Source organism: Callospermophilus lateralis, chromosome 13, assembly GCF_048772815.1.
Source record: "Callospermophilus lateralis isolate mCalLat2 chromosome 13, mCalLat2.hap1, whole genome shotgun sequence".
NCBI classification, from domain to species: domain Eukaryota; kingdom Metazoa; phylum Chordata; class Mammalia; order Rodentia; family Sciuridae; genus Callospermophilus; species Callospermophilus lateralis.
The window spans coordinates 14,430,860-14,446,572 of record NC_135317.1 but is presented as its reverse complement, the minus strand read 5'-3'; the positions used below and the strand labels follow the sequence as shown (position 1 = coordinate 14,446,572).

The following is a 15,713-nucleotide window of genomic DNA, read 5'->3' as shown; positions in this document are numbered from 1 at the left end:
TTATGGGACAGACCAGGAGAATTTCTTCCCCTTCTAGAACAGCAAAGCTATGCTTGGGACAGAGTGTGGGTGAGGTTATTTAGAAACAGACTCCCAACCTGAGGTCTGTGAGCCTCTTGGAGTGACAGCAAACTAAAAATTATAGCAAAGCAGTTTCCCCTCAGAAGCGCCTACGAGCCATGTGAGCCAGGGGAGATCCTCAGCCAGCCTGCAAAGCCTGGAGTCCGGGTCCTGGGTCCACACACTGAGCTCTGGAACTTCTGGCTATTGACTTCATTTCTCTGATTTTTGCACTTTTTTTTTTAAACAAAACAAAAATGAGCACTGTCCTGCCAAGTCAGCAAACAGGTGTGTCGATTACTGACTTCCAACATGCTTCCAGGTCTTACTGGTGGTGACGCCCTAACCAGGGGTCCATCTCTTTGTCCTCACTCTCCCCGAAGCTGAGAAAGTCCCCACACAAGAGCACAGCGTCCCGCTGTCCTTGCTGTCCTGAGCATTCCCCTCTCTGCTCAGGGTCGGTTTGTGGTGGGAGGCAGGGAGGCAGGGAGGCTGAGAGAGCAGCCTCAAGACCTCCCCTGTGCTTGCTTCCAGGAAAGCAGGATGAAGGAGGGTGTGTCCACGTCCAACAACAGCACCACCAGCATCTCCCAGGCCCGGCGAGCTGTGGAGCAGCTGAAAATGGAGGCCTGCATGGACCGGGTGAAGGTGAGTGCACGGGTGGGCTCAGGGCCTTGGCAGGGGCCAATGCACTTGCTTGGAGTTTGGAGCATGCCCAGGGTTCACGTGACATGGAACACAGGGAGTGCCTGATTGTGCAAGGAGGCCCCCAAACAGACCCCTGCTCACTTCAGCCTGAGTAGCCACGTCTTCCTGCCAACAAGTGAGCAAGGGAGTCCAAGGATGAGGTCAGTCCCAGGGTTTCTGCCCCATGCGGTGACCTCGAGGTCAGGCAGCGTCACTTATTTGGTGACAGGGGCCTGCTGGGCGTGTAGCTTGGAGCCATGCCCCTGTGTCAGATGCTCCTGGGGGAGGCTGGGAGTGCCGGCCACTCCCACTGTGAGCCGCAGCTGAGGACAGGCTCCTTCACCAGGGAGAGCTTCATTCAGCAAGGCGAAGCCCACTTCTCCAGAGCCCCATAGAAGCTGGTCAGAAACCAGTGGAGCTGGCGGCTCTGAAACGCAGCTAGGGCTGGGGCTGGAACAGCGTCGTGTCCACGGAGCCTGTCAGGACACAAATCCAAGGCTCCTCCTGCTCAGCATATAGGATTCAAAAATTAGAATCTGCACCAGCAGGCGACTCCTAAAGCCTGTGTTGGCAGAGCTGGCGCCCTCGGGGCTCCAGCACTGAGCGCTGTCAGCACGGCTGGCCATGCCAACCGTTGCCTCTGTGAGATAGTCACCCTTCCCCACAGGGCTTCGGGTACAAGCCATCAGAGGAGGCAGAAAGCCCACACAGAAGGACCTGAATGTAGCCCTGTGTGATGGCGCAAGCCTGTAATCCCAGAGGCTCAGGAGGCTGAGGCAGAGGATCATGAGTTCAAAGCCAGCCTCGGTAACATGGAGGTGCTAAGCAACGCAGTGAGACCCTGTCGCTAAATAAAATATAAAATAAGGCTGGGGATGGGGCTCCGTGGTCGAGTGCCCCTGAGTTCAATTCCTGATACTTCCCCCCCCCCAAAAGAAGAAGAAAGACCTGAGGGTGTACTCAGCAGGGGAGGACGGCACTAGGAAGGCAATTGGTTCAGGTGGAGCCTGATCGTGTAGGCGTGTGTCTCTCACCGCCCAGCACCAGCTGTGCCACAGATCAGATCTGGAATGCCCGTGTGTTAAAGTCATGGACCTCAGCTTGCTGCTGTTGGGAAGTCATGGACCCTTTAGGAGGACCTGGGGGAGGGGAGCATGCCTTCCGGCGGGGAGTGTGGGGCTCTGGGGTCCCCTCCCATCTCCTGTGTCCTGGCCATGAGTGAATGACCGCTCTGCCATGTGCATGAGGTGCTGTGCCCCCAACCCTGCACAGACACAGTCCCTGGTCCTCAGTGAGAGGAGAGAGCGAGGTTAGCACCCAGAGAGCAGGGAAAGCCCAGGGGTTGGGGGGACTGAAGAATGCCTGAGGAGGGCCAGCTGGGGGAGTGCAGATGGGCAAGGCCCCTGCTGTGAGGACGAAGACCCTGGTGAGAGCGTTCCCAAGCACAGCCTGCAGAGCAGGTCTTGGAAAGCCACGTTAGCAGGCCGTCTCCACCACAGTGATCAGGGCTGTGGGCTGGGACGGGTTTAGGGCTGACACCGGACAAGGAAAGGTCAGCGAACTCATATGCAGAGAGCCGCCCGTTGGACTGGAGAGGGCTTTGGGCAACTCAAGAGCAGGCGCCATGCACACAGGCGCAGGGCCAAGCCACAAGGCCACTGGAGTGCGAGACGAACCACCAGTGGGTGGCAGATCCCCTGGTCAGAGGCCAGGAGGCAGCAGAAGCCCCGAGTAATCAGGAGAGAGGCAGAGGCTGGGCTGAGCAGAGGGCCAAGGGGCAAATGCACCAAGAAAATGAGCAGAACTCAGAGAGAAGACGTGGAGGGGCTGGGGATGTGGCTCAAGCGGTAGCGCGCTTGCCTGGCATGCGTGTGGCCCGGGTTCGATTCTCAGCACCACATACAAACAAAGATGTTGTGTCCGCCGAAAATTGAAAAATAAATATTAAAAAAAGATGTGGAAACGCCAGCAGAGAGGTAGAGCCCTAGGTGGAGGCCTGGCCAGGGGACTGGGAGGAGCGGCCGCCAGGTGGGGACTCTCCTTCAGCTAGGAGGCTGGGTCTGTCAGGCCTTCCCTTCCCCTGAGACCCTCGTGTAGGATCTAACACTAGGAGGAGAGGTCCCATGCCAGGTCAGAGGCAAGAAGTCTCTGGGGAGCTCGTGCTTTGGGATGTGTGGCTGATCCAGACCCTGGGGACTCCAGGGAGCTGCTAGTGAGTTACTGTGGAAACAACCATGTCACTGAGGAGAGGCTGCCTTCGGGCACAGGGCATGGTCACCCCTGCCATATCTTCCTTGTATAGCCTTCAACATTTTAAAATATCATGGTCAAATGCATAGATGCATGATGTGTCATTTAACCCCCTTCTAGATGTATATGTCATCACGTTAAGTATGCTCACAAGGTGATGTGACCGTCGACACCCGCCAGCTTTAATCTTCCCAAATAGACATTTGTCACCATTCCAAACACCCTCTCCCCTCCTCTCCTCCCCCAGTCCTGGCAGCTGCATTCTACTTTCTGTCCTTTTGTGACTGAATGGTTGAGTGCTCCTGGATTCAATCCCTGATATATATATATATATATATATATATATATATTTAAAAGCCCCCAAATAAAGATACTGACTTTCTCACATTCTCAGAGAATGATCTGTGGAGATGTACTCAAAAGAAATGAGCTCAGTGTGCTGAAGAGACCCCTGCCCATCTTCGTACTATGGACCAGTCCAACAGCCAAGGCTCAGATGGGCCAAGGTGTCCGTCATCAGAGGAATGCATACAGGAAGTGCATACCCAGACAATGGAAATACTACTCAGCCTTGAAAAGGAATGAAATGCTGACATGGGCCACAGCACAGGTGAACCTCGAGGACAGTGTGCTAAGTGAAATAAGCCATAACAAAAGCGCTGTATGATTCCAATTGTGGGAGGTCCCTTGAGTGCTCAAATTCATAGGGACAGAGGAGATATATATATATATATATATATATATATATATATATATATATTTTTTTTTTTTTTTTTTTTTTTTTTTTTTTAATTTAGAGACAGGGTCTCTAAGTTGTTTAGGGATTTGCTCAGTTGCTGAGTCTGGCTTTGAATTCACAATCTTCCTGCCTTAGGCTCCTGAGCCGCTGGGATTACAGGCATGCACCACCAAACCCATCTTATTTGGGGGTCTTAATTCTTGTTTTGAAAATGATACTCTGTTTCTCTGTTCAAAAAAATGGTATTTGCTTATTTTGGAAAATTTTGGGGAAATGCAGACGGGTAGAAAGAAAAAAAACTGAGTGATCTGTGACCACCACAGGCTGGTGTTTTTCCAACTGAATATGTCTTACATATTATAAAATTGAGGTTATAGTGTACCTCTTTTGCTTTTCTCATCCTGATTTATCACTGAACAATGTTTTGTGATTATATATCCAGGTCTGTAAATACTCTCCTAAAATGTCCTATTTAGTATCTGTTTTCTACGTCATCTGGAGTACTTTGATTTATTGAAGTGCTCTCCTGTTCTCAGACATTTCACTTGCTTCCACTTTGGGGTATTCTGTTTAAAAAGACACTCAGTGAACCCACTGGCCAATAAAATTTGCATGTTTGATTATTTCTGTAGGATAAATTCCTAGGGACTGAAACATTTCTTGAACAAGAATACACACATGGAGAACTGTCCTTTTTTATATTTTATTTAGGGACAGGGTCTCCCTGAATTGCTTAGGGCCTTGCTAAGTTGCTGAGGCTGGCTTTGAACTCACGATCCTTCTGCCTCAGCCTTCTGAGCCACTGGGATTACAGGTGTGGGCTACCATGCTTAGCTATGCTGCTTTTCTGTTTTATGCTGTAGAACTTTATGAAAGGAGACATAAATGTACAAAACTGTTTATTTACATACAAAAATATGTATTAAGACTACAGGATAACCTCTGGGGAAACTCCCAGTCACCAGTTCCTGTACCAAAGGGCTGAAAGACTTGCTCATCACTGAACCCACACACTATCTGGGTCTCAGGAGTTTTTGGTCAAAGAAGGATTCACTTGATCTACTTAGAACAGCTCACTTTTGATTCGGGTCCGAAATCAACATCATGGAAACAGGATCAGGTGGGGTAGTCAGGACAAAGACTAGAGAACTTCAGCATAAAATTCAGTTTCCGGGACTAGTCCTCACAGCAGTGCGGAGGGATAACCACCATCCAGCTCACACGCTCCAGCTCGTGGGGTTGCCGCTCTGAGCCAGGGATTAGCCATCCAGCCAGGGCCACTGACACTTCGCCAGAATAGGGCTCGGACTCCTCCCTCTTGGATCATTAGTTGAAGTCTGGCATATAGGTCTGACAGACAGGATCAAGGTCACATGCTGGTGCCCAAGCTGCAAGGGATTCTTGGAAAGTGAGAATTCAACATTCTCAGATCCTGTTTTGAGATATCAACTTTTTCCCTACACTGAGCACATGGAGAAGATAGTCCCTCCAGCCAGAGAAGAGGTCCAGGTTCAGGGGACAAAGTGTATGACCACTGTCCACTGTAGCCCATTCTTGCTTATTTCATAGGTGTGAATCAGTAAATACAAGTTCATTTCTGAAATCGATTAACATATTTTGAACGTATTAAGACTGCAAAGAGGGGCTGGGGTTGGGGCTCAGTGGTAGCGCACTTGCCCTGCATGTGTGAGGCACTGGGTTGGATCCTCAGCACTGCATAAAAATAAATAAATGAAATAAAGATACTGTGTCCAACTACAACTTAAAAAAAAAAAAAAAAGTAAGACACCAAAGCAACCCCAAAGGTATCTGTCTTAGTAGGTGTTAAGTGGAAAAACTAATTTAGATTTTCTGATTTAATGTCAAAAACAATGTACTTTGCACTAGGGAAACACTTAAAATAAAGTAACTCAGACTTAGAACTTAAAAAAAATGGGCAGAAATATACCAGTTACAGAGAGTATGTATAAGATCTACACGAGAAAGATAGTAAAACTCTGAAGAAACAAATCAAAGAACATCTGCATGAATGGAGAAGCAGTCTGCGTTCATAGATAGGAAGACACAGTATTGTCAAGATGTTTTTTTCCAGCTCCATTTCTAGATGCACTGTCATCCTAATCAGAATCCCAGCAAGTTATCTTGTGGCTATTGACAAACTGATTCTAAAGTTTATATGGAAAGGCAAAGGCCCAGAATAGCCCGTAAAATACTGAAGGCAAAGAACAGTAGCAGCAGTGGGAGACTGGCTGGACCTGCCCACGCGGCTAACTTGAACTGCAGCGACCAGTGGGTGGGCTGATGCAGTAGGGTCAGGGCTCAGCGGGAGGAGATGGAGGACCCAGCACAGACCCTCACAGGTATACAGAGGAGCAGGGGCAGCCCACGGAGCAAACACGGTCATCTAAACATGCTGCTAGACATCCACTGCAAAAAATGAAGCCGACTTGGGCCTTTCACATTGCACAAAAATTAACTCAAAGGGAGCCGTAGAAACCCAAAAGACAAGACTGGAAACTGCCAGAAGACAACACGGGAGGCAATCTGGATGACCTTGGGCTTGGCAATGAGTTTAAGGCACAACAGCAAAAGCACAACCCGTGAAGGAAAATACGACTGTTATTCTTCATTAAAATTAGTAACTTCTGTGAAAAATTAGTAAGGAAATGAAAAGCCACAGAGGGGAAGTCTTTTTGCAAAGAACATAGATGGTAAAAGACATTCAAAATAGACAAACCTCTTAAAATTAAACAACGAGAAAACAACAACGTTTAAAAATGGACAAAACATCTGAACGGATCTCACCAAAGATAACATATGAATGGTAAATAAGCACAGAGTCCCGACATTGCATGTCCCTAGAGAATTGCAAACCCGAGCAATGAAATGCCACTATCACTTATGACAATAGCAAAAATCTAGAAAACCAACAGTGTCCTAATTTAGTAGGTTGAATTATGTTGGGTGCATGTATGAATATGCAAGAATGAATCCCACTAATATCAGCAATGAAGATGTTAAATATACAGGCACATGTATCAATAAGTAAATAATGTCAAATGCTGGTGAGGACCGGGAATAACTGGGCCTCTTATTTGTTGCAAGAGGGAACCCAAATGACACAGCCACTTAGACGGTCTCTTACAAAGCCAAACAGTACCCAGAGCAAAACACGAGGAAGGGTCCAGGGCAGAATTGAATCAGGCCAACTTTCCCCACTCCTAGTGGTCTCTGCTCGCCTCCTTTTTGTCTGTCTAACTGACCAAGGTCTGGGAGGACATGCTGGACTCTGACCAGCTGTGCTTCTCTCCTGGCCCTTCCTCATTTTCACCTATAAAATGAGAATATATATAAACTTCTTTACCCAGAAAATGCCTGTAAGCAGCCCTCGTGGGGCACCTCGCACATCCTGGAAGCCCAGGGCTCAGCCCAGGCACTGCCTGGATATGCAGGCTCACAGAAGCAGAGGCAGCGCTGCCCGTTGGAAGCCACTTCCCCAGCCGTGAGTGGACTTGGAAGGCCGTACCTGAGAGAGTGAGACACTCAGAGCATGGAAGGGCAGAGAGATCTGAAGAGCAGAATGCCTTGCCTTGGACTCCGAGTCCTTACTGCAAAATAGCTGCTGGCTAAACCAATGTACCGTTAAGGTTCAGTGTAAGGACAACCCCAATTCTAGTGTGGATTTCCAGGAAGCAGACTTTGAATCATCCTGAGGTTCAGTTAGATGAAAATGTGTGGGAGCATTTGTTCCATTGAGTCTTTGCCTTTGTAGTGCTGGGGTTGAATCCAGGGCCTCTCACTGGCCAAGCAAGTACTGAACCATGGAGCTACACCCCAGCCCAGGAGGGTTTTCCTAAGTATATGTGTTTTAGGAGGAAGACACTAAAACATATCATAGAATCATAATATTTAAAGATTTCTAATACTCTTTCAGGAACAGGCAGATCATTGGAACAGAGTAAGAAGTCTCAAAACAGACCCCAGACTATTGAGAATTTGGAACACGATCCCAGATGGTATCTCAAGTTAGTGGGGAATAGATTATTAATAAATGTTGTTAGATATTGCTAGCACTTTGAAAAATAAATAAAGCTACATGCTTCACTAATTTTATCTAAGTAAATTTCAAATGAATTATATTCATCTCCTCAGACTGTCAAAATATCAGGCTGGGTGGCTTAAGTAACAGATTTATTTTTCTCAGTTCTAGAGGCTGTATGTGCAAGATTAGGGTGTAAGTGAGGGTTTGTGTGGTGAGGCCACCTTCTCACTGTCCCGACACAGCCTTTGTTTTGTGCTTGCAGGGAGAGAGACCTTCCCTCATGTCTCTTCCTCTTCTTATAAGGACCCCAGTCCTATCAGGTTAGGACCATCCCTTGACCTCATTCAACCTAAATTATCTCCTGAAAGGCCCTGTCCCCTATCGCTGTCACACTGGGTTTGTGGCTTCAGTTTGAATTGGGTGGGGGTGTGATCAATGCATAGCATGGACCAAAGATTTAAATATAACAAAGGAAACCACAAGAGTACTAGGAAGCAGGAGGGATGTATTTATGACATGAATTTGAGACAGACTTTCTGATCATGCCATGAAACCCACAGTTCATAAACTAAAAGTTTTGACTGTGCATCAGGCTGGGATCCTGTCATCCTTCAGCAGTATAGACAACCCACATTCCATTTGGTGAAGCCTTGTGGGAAGTTTGCTGAGTGGGCGGGGATCTCACTCCTAGCTTTTCCAAGTTTGTCTGCATCCAGAGCTCTCCCCACCAGAGCTCTCCCCATGGTCTGCTAACAGACACCTTTACTGCACCCGGCTCCAGTTCTCTTGCACTTTTCCTAAGAGTCACCAGCAGAGCCGCCATGAGGGGAATTCTTTTGGAAGAAAAGCAGCCAGAAAGCAGCCAAACACATAAGGGAATATGTTTCCTGTGGTCATGTTTTCTCCAGTTGATAAAACTCATATGGTTGAGTTGATGAAGCCAAACCAGAAGATTCTAAAGTCAAAGACTGTTGTTAAAACAGAAAGGATAGACTCCAATGTCATGGCATAGCCGGTGGAAATCTGAAAACCAGCAGAAGCAGGGAGCTCCTCCTGCTCCCAGGTTGCTCACCCGTGTCTGAAGGTTTGGGAGGTCCAGGGCAAGAAGGCAGTTAGGAGATGGGAAGATGGAGAAAGCCACCTCTCTGAAAGAAGAAACCAATGATGCTGAGTCCCTGGCCCGTGGGGGTCTTGTCTTGACAGTGGCCACAGTGTCCCAGGTCTAGCCTGAGCCTAGGGCATCTTCCTCATTGCAAGCAGCAGCCACAGTGTCACCAGGTCTAGCCTGAGCCTAGGGGACCTTCCTCATTGCAGGCAGCAGCCACAGTGTCCCCATGTCTAGCCTGAGCCTAGGGGACTTTCCTCATTGCAGGCAGCAGCCACAGTGTCCCCAGGTCCAGACCAAGCCTAAGGGACCTTCCTTTTTGCAGCTCCTCCTGCATCACAGTTTGGGCTTAGCCAGTTCTTCATTTCATTACCTTCCACAAGAAGCCTCATCCAGACCTGCAGGAAGTAGTTGTGCTTTCTACAGTCAGATTTAGGAATGAGTTCAAGGAAAGGGTGTCAGAGGGCCAATTCTAGGAGTGAAGTCAGATCAAAAGAGAGCAGCCTTTGAATTAAACCAAAGCATAAGGCAGGATAGGGACCCAGGAGGGAGGAAGGTACTCCAGGAAGGAAAAGGGCCCTTCCAGGCACCAAGCTGCTTCTCTGGGGGCCCTGTGGGCATGGAGTTGCCCTGAGAACTGGGAGAAACCTTCCCACTCCTAAACATCCTTTCTGTCCTTCAGAGAGCAACCAAATACATAAGGGAATAATAGTAGCCCCTGCCTGCAGGGCACCATCCGCCTCCTCACCTGGCTGCAGTCCAGCAGACATTGCTGTTGCCATTTGCAGAGGAAGCTGAGTGCCCAGGTGTGCCTCCTGCCCAGATGTGCGTCCTGTATAGGCTGCCTCCTGCTCAGGTGTGCATCCTGCCCAGGGAACGTCCTGCCCAGGTGTTTTTCCTGCCCAGGTGTGTGTTCTTCCCACTCTGCGTGTCCTGCCCAAGTGTGCATCCTGCCCAGGGTGCATCCTGCCCAGGAGGACAGGGCAGGTTAGCCCCTGGTGCAGCCTAGCCAGGATGGTGCTGCCAGAGTCACATCCTCTGCTTCTCCCTCAGCCTTCCTGGAGCCCCTCTGCATTGGGGCCAGATGAGGGGGGTCTTGCCATGTTCCTCACTCACCTCAGTAGTTCCCATCACCATACAAAATGCTCTTTTGGTAAACTTACAAAATGACTGATTTGTGGCTTTCTTTGTAGTAAGTTGAGAAATACCAAAGTGGAGATGGTCCATCAGGTAAGACTTCTACCAATCTGTTGGAAGGGTTTGGCTAAGTCAAAGTCCAGGGCAGATGTGAGTGAGACACACATAGATGGGCTGCATGGGAGCTTTGCTGGTCCTGGGCTGGGGCCATGTGAGGACACCTCTGATTTAGGACAGCTTGGAGATACTAGCCCTCTCACATGGCTTAGACTCATCTCCTCGTGTGCAGTCAGCTAGGACGTGGGGGAGCCTTTATGGCAACCTGGTGACTGACCCACTGGCAGTTATGCAATCTTACAATTCAGAGGGGACTCCCTGCTAGGTTGTTCTTTTATTCACACACAGATCCCCCCACTTCTGGTTTCCACCTGTAGGCACAATCTCACCTCCTCTCAACCAAATGCTACATGTGGCATAGGGTAGGACTGGCTGGGTGGGCAGAAGCCCCTCCTGCTAAGGCCATCTAACAATGACTGGGAATCCCCTATAGTGGAGCCACTGAAAGCCATAATATGGAAGCATCTAGAGATTGCCCTTAGGGGTCTGTAGGAGGACTTACTGAATATACGTTTTTTGGGGTTTTTTTGTTTTTTGTTTTTGTTTTAAAGAGAGATTCCTTTAGGAAGTGGCATTAGTCTCAAATACTTTCCAATGTGAAAAGAAGAAAAAAACAATCTTAAGAACTCACTCTGTGCCAGGTATAGTGGCGCACACCTGTAATCCCAGCAGCTTGGGAAGCAGAGGCAGGAGGACCATGAGTTCAAAGCCAGTCTCAGCAACTCAGTGAGGCACTTAGCAACTCAGTGAGACCCTGTCTCTAAATAAAATACAAAAAAGGGCTGTGGATGTGGCTCAGTGGTTAAGCACTCCTGGATTCAATCCCCAGTACCAAAAAGAAGAAGAAAAAAAAAAAGAATTCACCCTGATTCTGTTCAACATCTGCTGTTCAAATTTAGAGGCAAGGTACACACTCTAATGTCCTAAGGATACCCCAAGGCTAGCAGGACTCCTGGTGGAGGGTACATCAACTTTGACCTTGTAGAAGACGCCATGCCTGGAGCTGGCTACAACCCACCTGTGCCCTTAATGAGGATCCTGCTTTGTTTTCTGGGGGTAGAGGGAGGAATAGGCAAAGCCGACAAAGATGCTTCTAGTTGATTCCAAATACTGTTGTTCAACAGACCCAGACTGCTGAGAAATAGGTGTGGTTTCTCTACTTTAAATGCAAAGTGCAGAGGTTGTCACAGTAAGAGTAATAATTATGTCATCTGTCTTGTCATGGAGTGTGACTATAGTAATTGCAACATTCTCTCCCATCCCTGAAGCTTGTAATTATAGTGCAACTAACAGGATTATGTGCTAACTTGGGCTGTTTTAATCACCTCTTTTACTCTGAAATGGATGGTAAAATTCCACAGTTGTTCCCAGACTACTGACTCTTTTCAACATCTGCTGTCCTGTAGCTTTGTGTGTACATGTGCTGGGGATGGAACCCAGGGCCTCTCGCTTGCTAGTCAAGTGCACCACCACAGAGCACAGTCCCTTCCCTAGGCTGTGGCTCAGGCAGTCCATCATCATGGAGCTGAGAGCTGATGGGGGATGGGTGGGTGAACATCCACAGTCAGGGAGCTGTAATTTTCTACCAGGATGAAATTCTGTCTTTGAAAGCAAATTGTCTATTTTATGTTTCAAAAATGGCAGATGTCTTCTGGAATCTGGAGATGTCTATCACCCTTATTTTATAGGAAGGAAACCTCCAGTCAGAAAAATCAATCTAGGGCTGATTAAGAAAACCCTGTCTTGGGCTGGGGCTGGAGCTCAGTGGTAGAGTGCTTGCCTAGCATGCATGAGACACTGGGTTTGATCCCCGGCACCACATAAAAATAAAAACAAATGGTGTCCATCTACAACTAAAAAAATATCTTCATAAGAAAGAAAGAAAGACAACCCTCTCGCCTCATGTCTAAGGAGCAGATGTAAGTTGATTAATGCCTGGATATTATACTGAGAGTCAGGATGTCACCTTTTATGTGTAAGGCACATGGTGACGGTCATGGCCTGTGCTTATGTTTTCCAATCCCATTACGGTAAATGCCTGGGTTTATCTGAGATCCTGTGGGTATAGGGGAATAAAGGGACTTCAGATGCCATATCTGGTTAGGGAAGCTCCCTGGGGTGTTTGTTGTAAGATGACATACACTGCATTGGACACCGCTGAGCCTGACAAGCCCATCCTCAGTGGTATAATTGTCTTAGTCCATTTTCTGCAGCCGTTACGGTCCTCAAGGCTGAGAAGTCCAAGAACATGACTCTGGAGTCTGGCAAGGATCTCTGAGCTGTGTCATAACGAGGCGAGAGGGCAGGCAGTGGCCGAGAGGGAAATCCAGCCAAACCCCCTTTTATCAGGAGCCCTGAGACAACAGATAGTTCCTTCCTCTGCTCATGAGGGTGGAGCCCATGTGGCTTCCTCCTAGAGGTCCCACCTGTCAGCACCTCCCAAGGCCGTTGCACCCCAACCTGAGTGTGGGGGGTGCACAGACCACAGCAGTGGTGCTCCAGAAACTTGGGGTGCTCCTGAGAGCCCACCCGGGCACAGAGTGTGAAACCAGCGCTCTGTGGCCATACGCTGGCTCTGGTGGCATCCACTCCTGCGATTCCTGAGGTTCAGGCACAGACAGGACTCAGGATCCAGAGAGGTGTTGTGATGGCTATGGGGACACAGCTGTGATCTGGAACCAGCACGGAAGGCAGCTGATCTAAGAGCAGCCTGCTTTCTTGAAAGGAGCGTGGTGGCATCAAGTAAGTGTCATTTTTGGGAGGCAGCAGAAAACTTCCTGGATGGGACCTGTTCGGGACTGTCAGGACAGTCACAGTGCAGGTGTTCGGCTATGAGGGAAGAAGGCTCACCGATATGGGAGGGACACAGGACCCAGCCAGAGTGGCCCCCAAGCCCCTTGAGCCCCCTCCTCCAGGACGTGGCCTGATGCAATGTGGAGGTCCTGATGCAGCCCCTGGGAGGCCACCCTGAGGTTACTCTCAGAGACCTAAATTAGGCTAAGCCACCCACGAAGGCTGTTGCTGACATCTGCAGTAGACTGACTCCGAAAGGAAGCTCTGTGGTGTCCCGAGAGCCCACCTGGCTACAGGTGGATGGCGTGTGCAGGTAGCCATCGTGTGGTCAGCCTTGGTCCCCCCACAGTGGGGACAGTCCACACATCCTGATGATTATGGTGACTTTATCACTTCTGAGTCTTCTCACTATGGGGACAAACACCTCACTTTGTTCTTTCCTTACATCCTCTCAATTAGTTACAAGGAGGATGTTCAGCAATCGCTTCCTTGATGAGATAATGAGGTTGATAGAGAATTCAGAATCAACTGGAGCACGGCCAAGGAAATGAAAGAGGTGGAAATTGAAAACTAGACACTGGAGAGGACGGAGAGCCAGAGGAGGCATCCTTGTAACACCTGCAGGCCTGACTGTTCTGAGGAGGAAGGGGTGGCTCCCACCCCCAGCCCGGCCTGTGCCAGAAGAGGGGCTGCAGGGTGGAGTCCACTGCAAGAACCCAGTGGTGTCTGCTCCTGTGGCTGCAGAGAAGCTGGCGTGGGAGGAGGGAGTGGCACCTGCGGCAGCCGGGATCACTTTCAGGAAGGAGCTGCAGCAGGGCTCAGCCCAGGTGCCCACCCACCATGTGGTTCCTGCACAATGCCCCCACAGCTCTGTGGCCTCAGAGTCAACTCCCCTACTCCTTTGCTCCTGTCCCTGCACAGGTCCCCTGCAGGCTTGGTGCACTCCAGGCCTCTATGTGCCTGGGAAATTCCTACAAGGGTGTCCTGCAAACTACTTCCAATTTCAAACACTCCCACTCAACTCAACAGACATTTATTTAGGATCTAAAATACTGGCCACAGTGCCACTAAAGGTAGAACTAGAAACCATCCCAGTAAAAACAAGCTTAGGGATATCTAACACTCCCAGGTTTTACTGAGAAAAGCAAAATTTGAGAGGTTGATTTCTTTGCCCAAGATCGCACAGCTAGCTTAAGGGTGGAGATGAAATGAGAATCCCTGTGTTCCTTGGTGCCCCTTTCTCCATTCCACACTCCTAACAAATTTGGGCTCTGTCGGGATTTACATGGACTCTTCAGTTCTACTCCTACTTGATGTATCTGAGGGAAAAAAAATCATTTTGGAATTATTAGTAGGATTCCAACCCCTGCTAGTGTGGGTGTGTCTGGCTGGAAATCAAAAGAAGAATCCCTGTAAGATGTGAGCCAGCCTGAGTAGGGACGCAGGGGGCTTTGGAGCACCTAACTCACTGATCAGCTTTATAGTTCTAGAGAAGACCTGGTGTTGGGTGCACCCAGAGGCAGTGGGGGTGGGAGTGGCTGCTGTGCATTCCCCTGCAGGAGTCTCTGCTCTCTGGAGCCTGGGCCTCAGCCAAGAAGCCTAAGGGGCAGCTGAGTGAACACTCAGGCCATTCGGGCACCAAATGCTGAGGAGCCATGAACAAAAGAACTGGTAACTTCATCTCCCCTAGCAGGGCCTCCCCAGCCCTCTCTCTGCACAGCTGGGGGCAGTTCACTGCTCCTTGACCAATGATCAATGGCAGATGACTGTGCATGGATTAAGATAAATCTGGAAGAGCCAGGGCTGCCTGGCCAGGAGGGGCCCCCTCTGCGGGAGTGGCCTCCTTCCGCAAAAGGGTATGGTCTTATAAAACAGCAAAAGTGTGTTCTAGGGTTGGGGTTGTGGCTCAGCGGTAGAGTGCTTGCCTAGCATATGCGAGGTCTGGGTTCAATTCTCAGCACCACATAAAAATAAATAAATAAATAAATAAAATGTGTGTGTCCCGTGAGGGGAACAGAGTCCTCTCATGCTTGGTCCTGAGAGCAGACTGCAACACAAGAGCTGATCATAAGGGTACACCACTCCCGCATCCTGGCCAGGGCAGCAGCCTTCTGTCTGACTCTTCCAGAAAAGGACCAGCAGAGTCATTGCTGGCCGCTGGCCTGGACCCTGCACTCTCCCCCAAGAGAGTTTGACAAAGGGCCTGGGCCTTCCTGCCAGCTCTTCAGCCCTCTCCAGATGCCAAGCCAGCCTAGCTTCCAGGGGTAGCATCTCCAAGGCAATGTCCTGGGTTTGCACCACTCGCCTGCAGCCTGTCCTCGGGCGGGTCCACCCTGCTCACGGACCTCTACCCTGGACCACTCCGAGCTGGCCTCTAACCAAGCACCCGTGCTGTGTCCCCACAGGTCTCCCAGGCAGCCGCTGACCTCCTGGCGTACTGCGAAGCGCACGTGCGTGAAGACCCCCTCATCATCCCGGTGCCTGCGTCAGAGAACCCGTTCCGGGAGAAGAAGTTCTTCTGCACCATCCTGTAACCCCAGTGGTGAATGCCCCTCCTCTGACCACAGAAGCTGTAGGGACCACGCATGCTGTTAGCCTTGGGGCGCCCCCGCCCCACCCCACCCCCAGGCTCACCTCGGTTTTTCATGTTTTATTCCTGACATTCCATTTCTTTTTATTTGTATTCTGTCAGTTTTATGTCATTTTCACTAGTGGCAAAGAGAAATAGACGTTTCTATAGCCAAATGACAAATGTGCCCTGTAAACGTAAGATGGATTTAAGG

General features: G+C 49.4%; 1 protein-coding gene across 1 annotated transcript; it reads left to right on the top strand.

The window, feature by feature from the left end:
* The first annotated feature begins 603 nt into the window (after positions 1 to 603).
* On the top strand, positions 604 to 15,464 carry Gng4 (G protein subunit gamma 4). The gene is made up of 2 exons (XM_076832121.1): positions 604 to 708; positions 15,336 to 15,464. The coding sequence occupies exons 1-2, from the start codon at positions 604 to 606 to the stop codon at positions 15,462 to 15,464; spliced, it is 234 nt and encodes a 77-aa protein (XP_076688236.1).
* Positions 15,465 to 15,713: the final 249 nt, after the last annotated feature.

What these genes read in the sequence shown, in the direction of transcription:
- Gng4 (XM_076832121.1), top strand. Translation starts at nt 604, where the DNA reads ATGAAGGAGGGTGTGTCCACGTCCAACAACAGCACCACCAGCATCTCC. An exon ending in CCTGCATGGACCGGGTGAAG is followed by an intron (nt 709 to 15,335) that starts GTGAGTGCACGG and finishes GTGTCCCCACAG; the next exon opens with GTCTCCCAGGCAGCCGCTGA.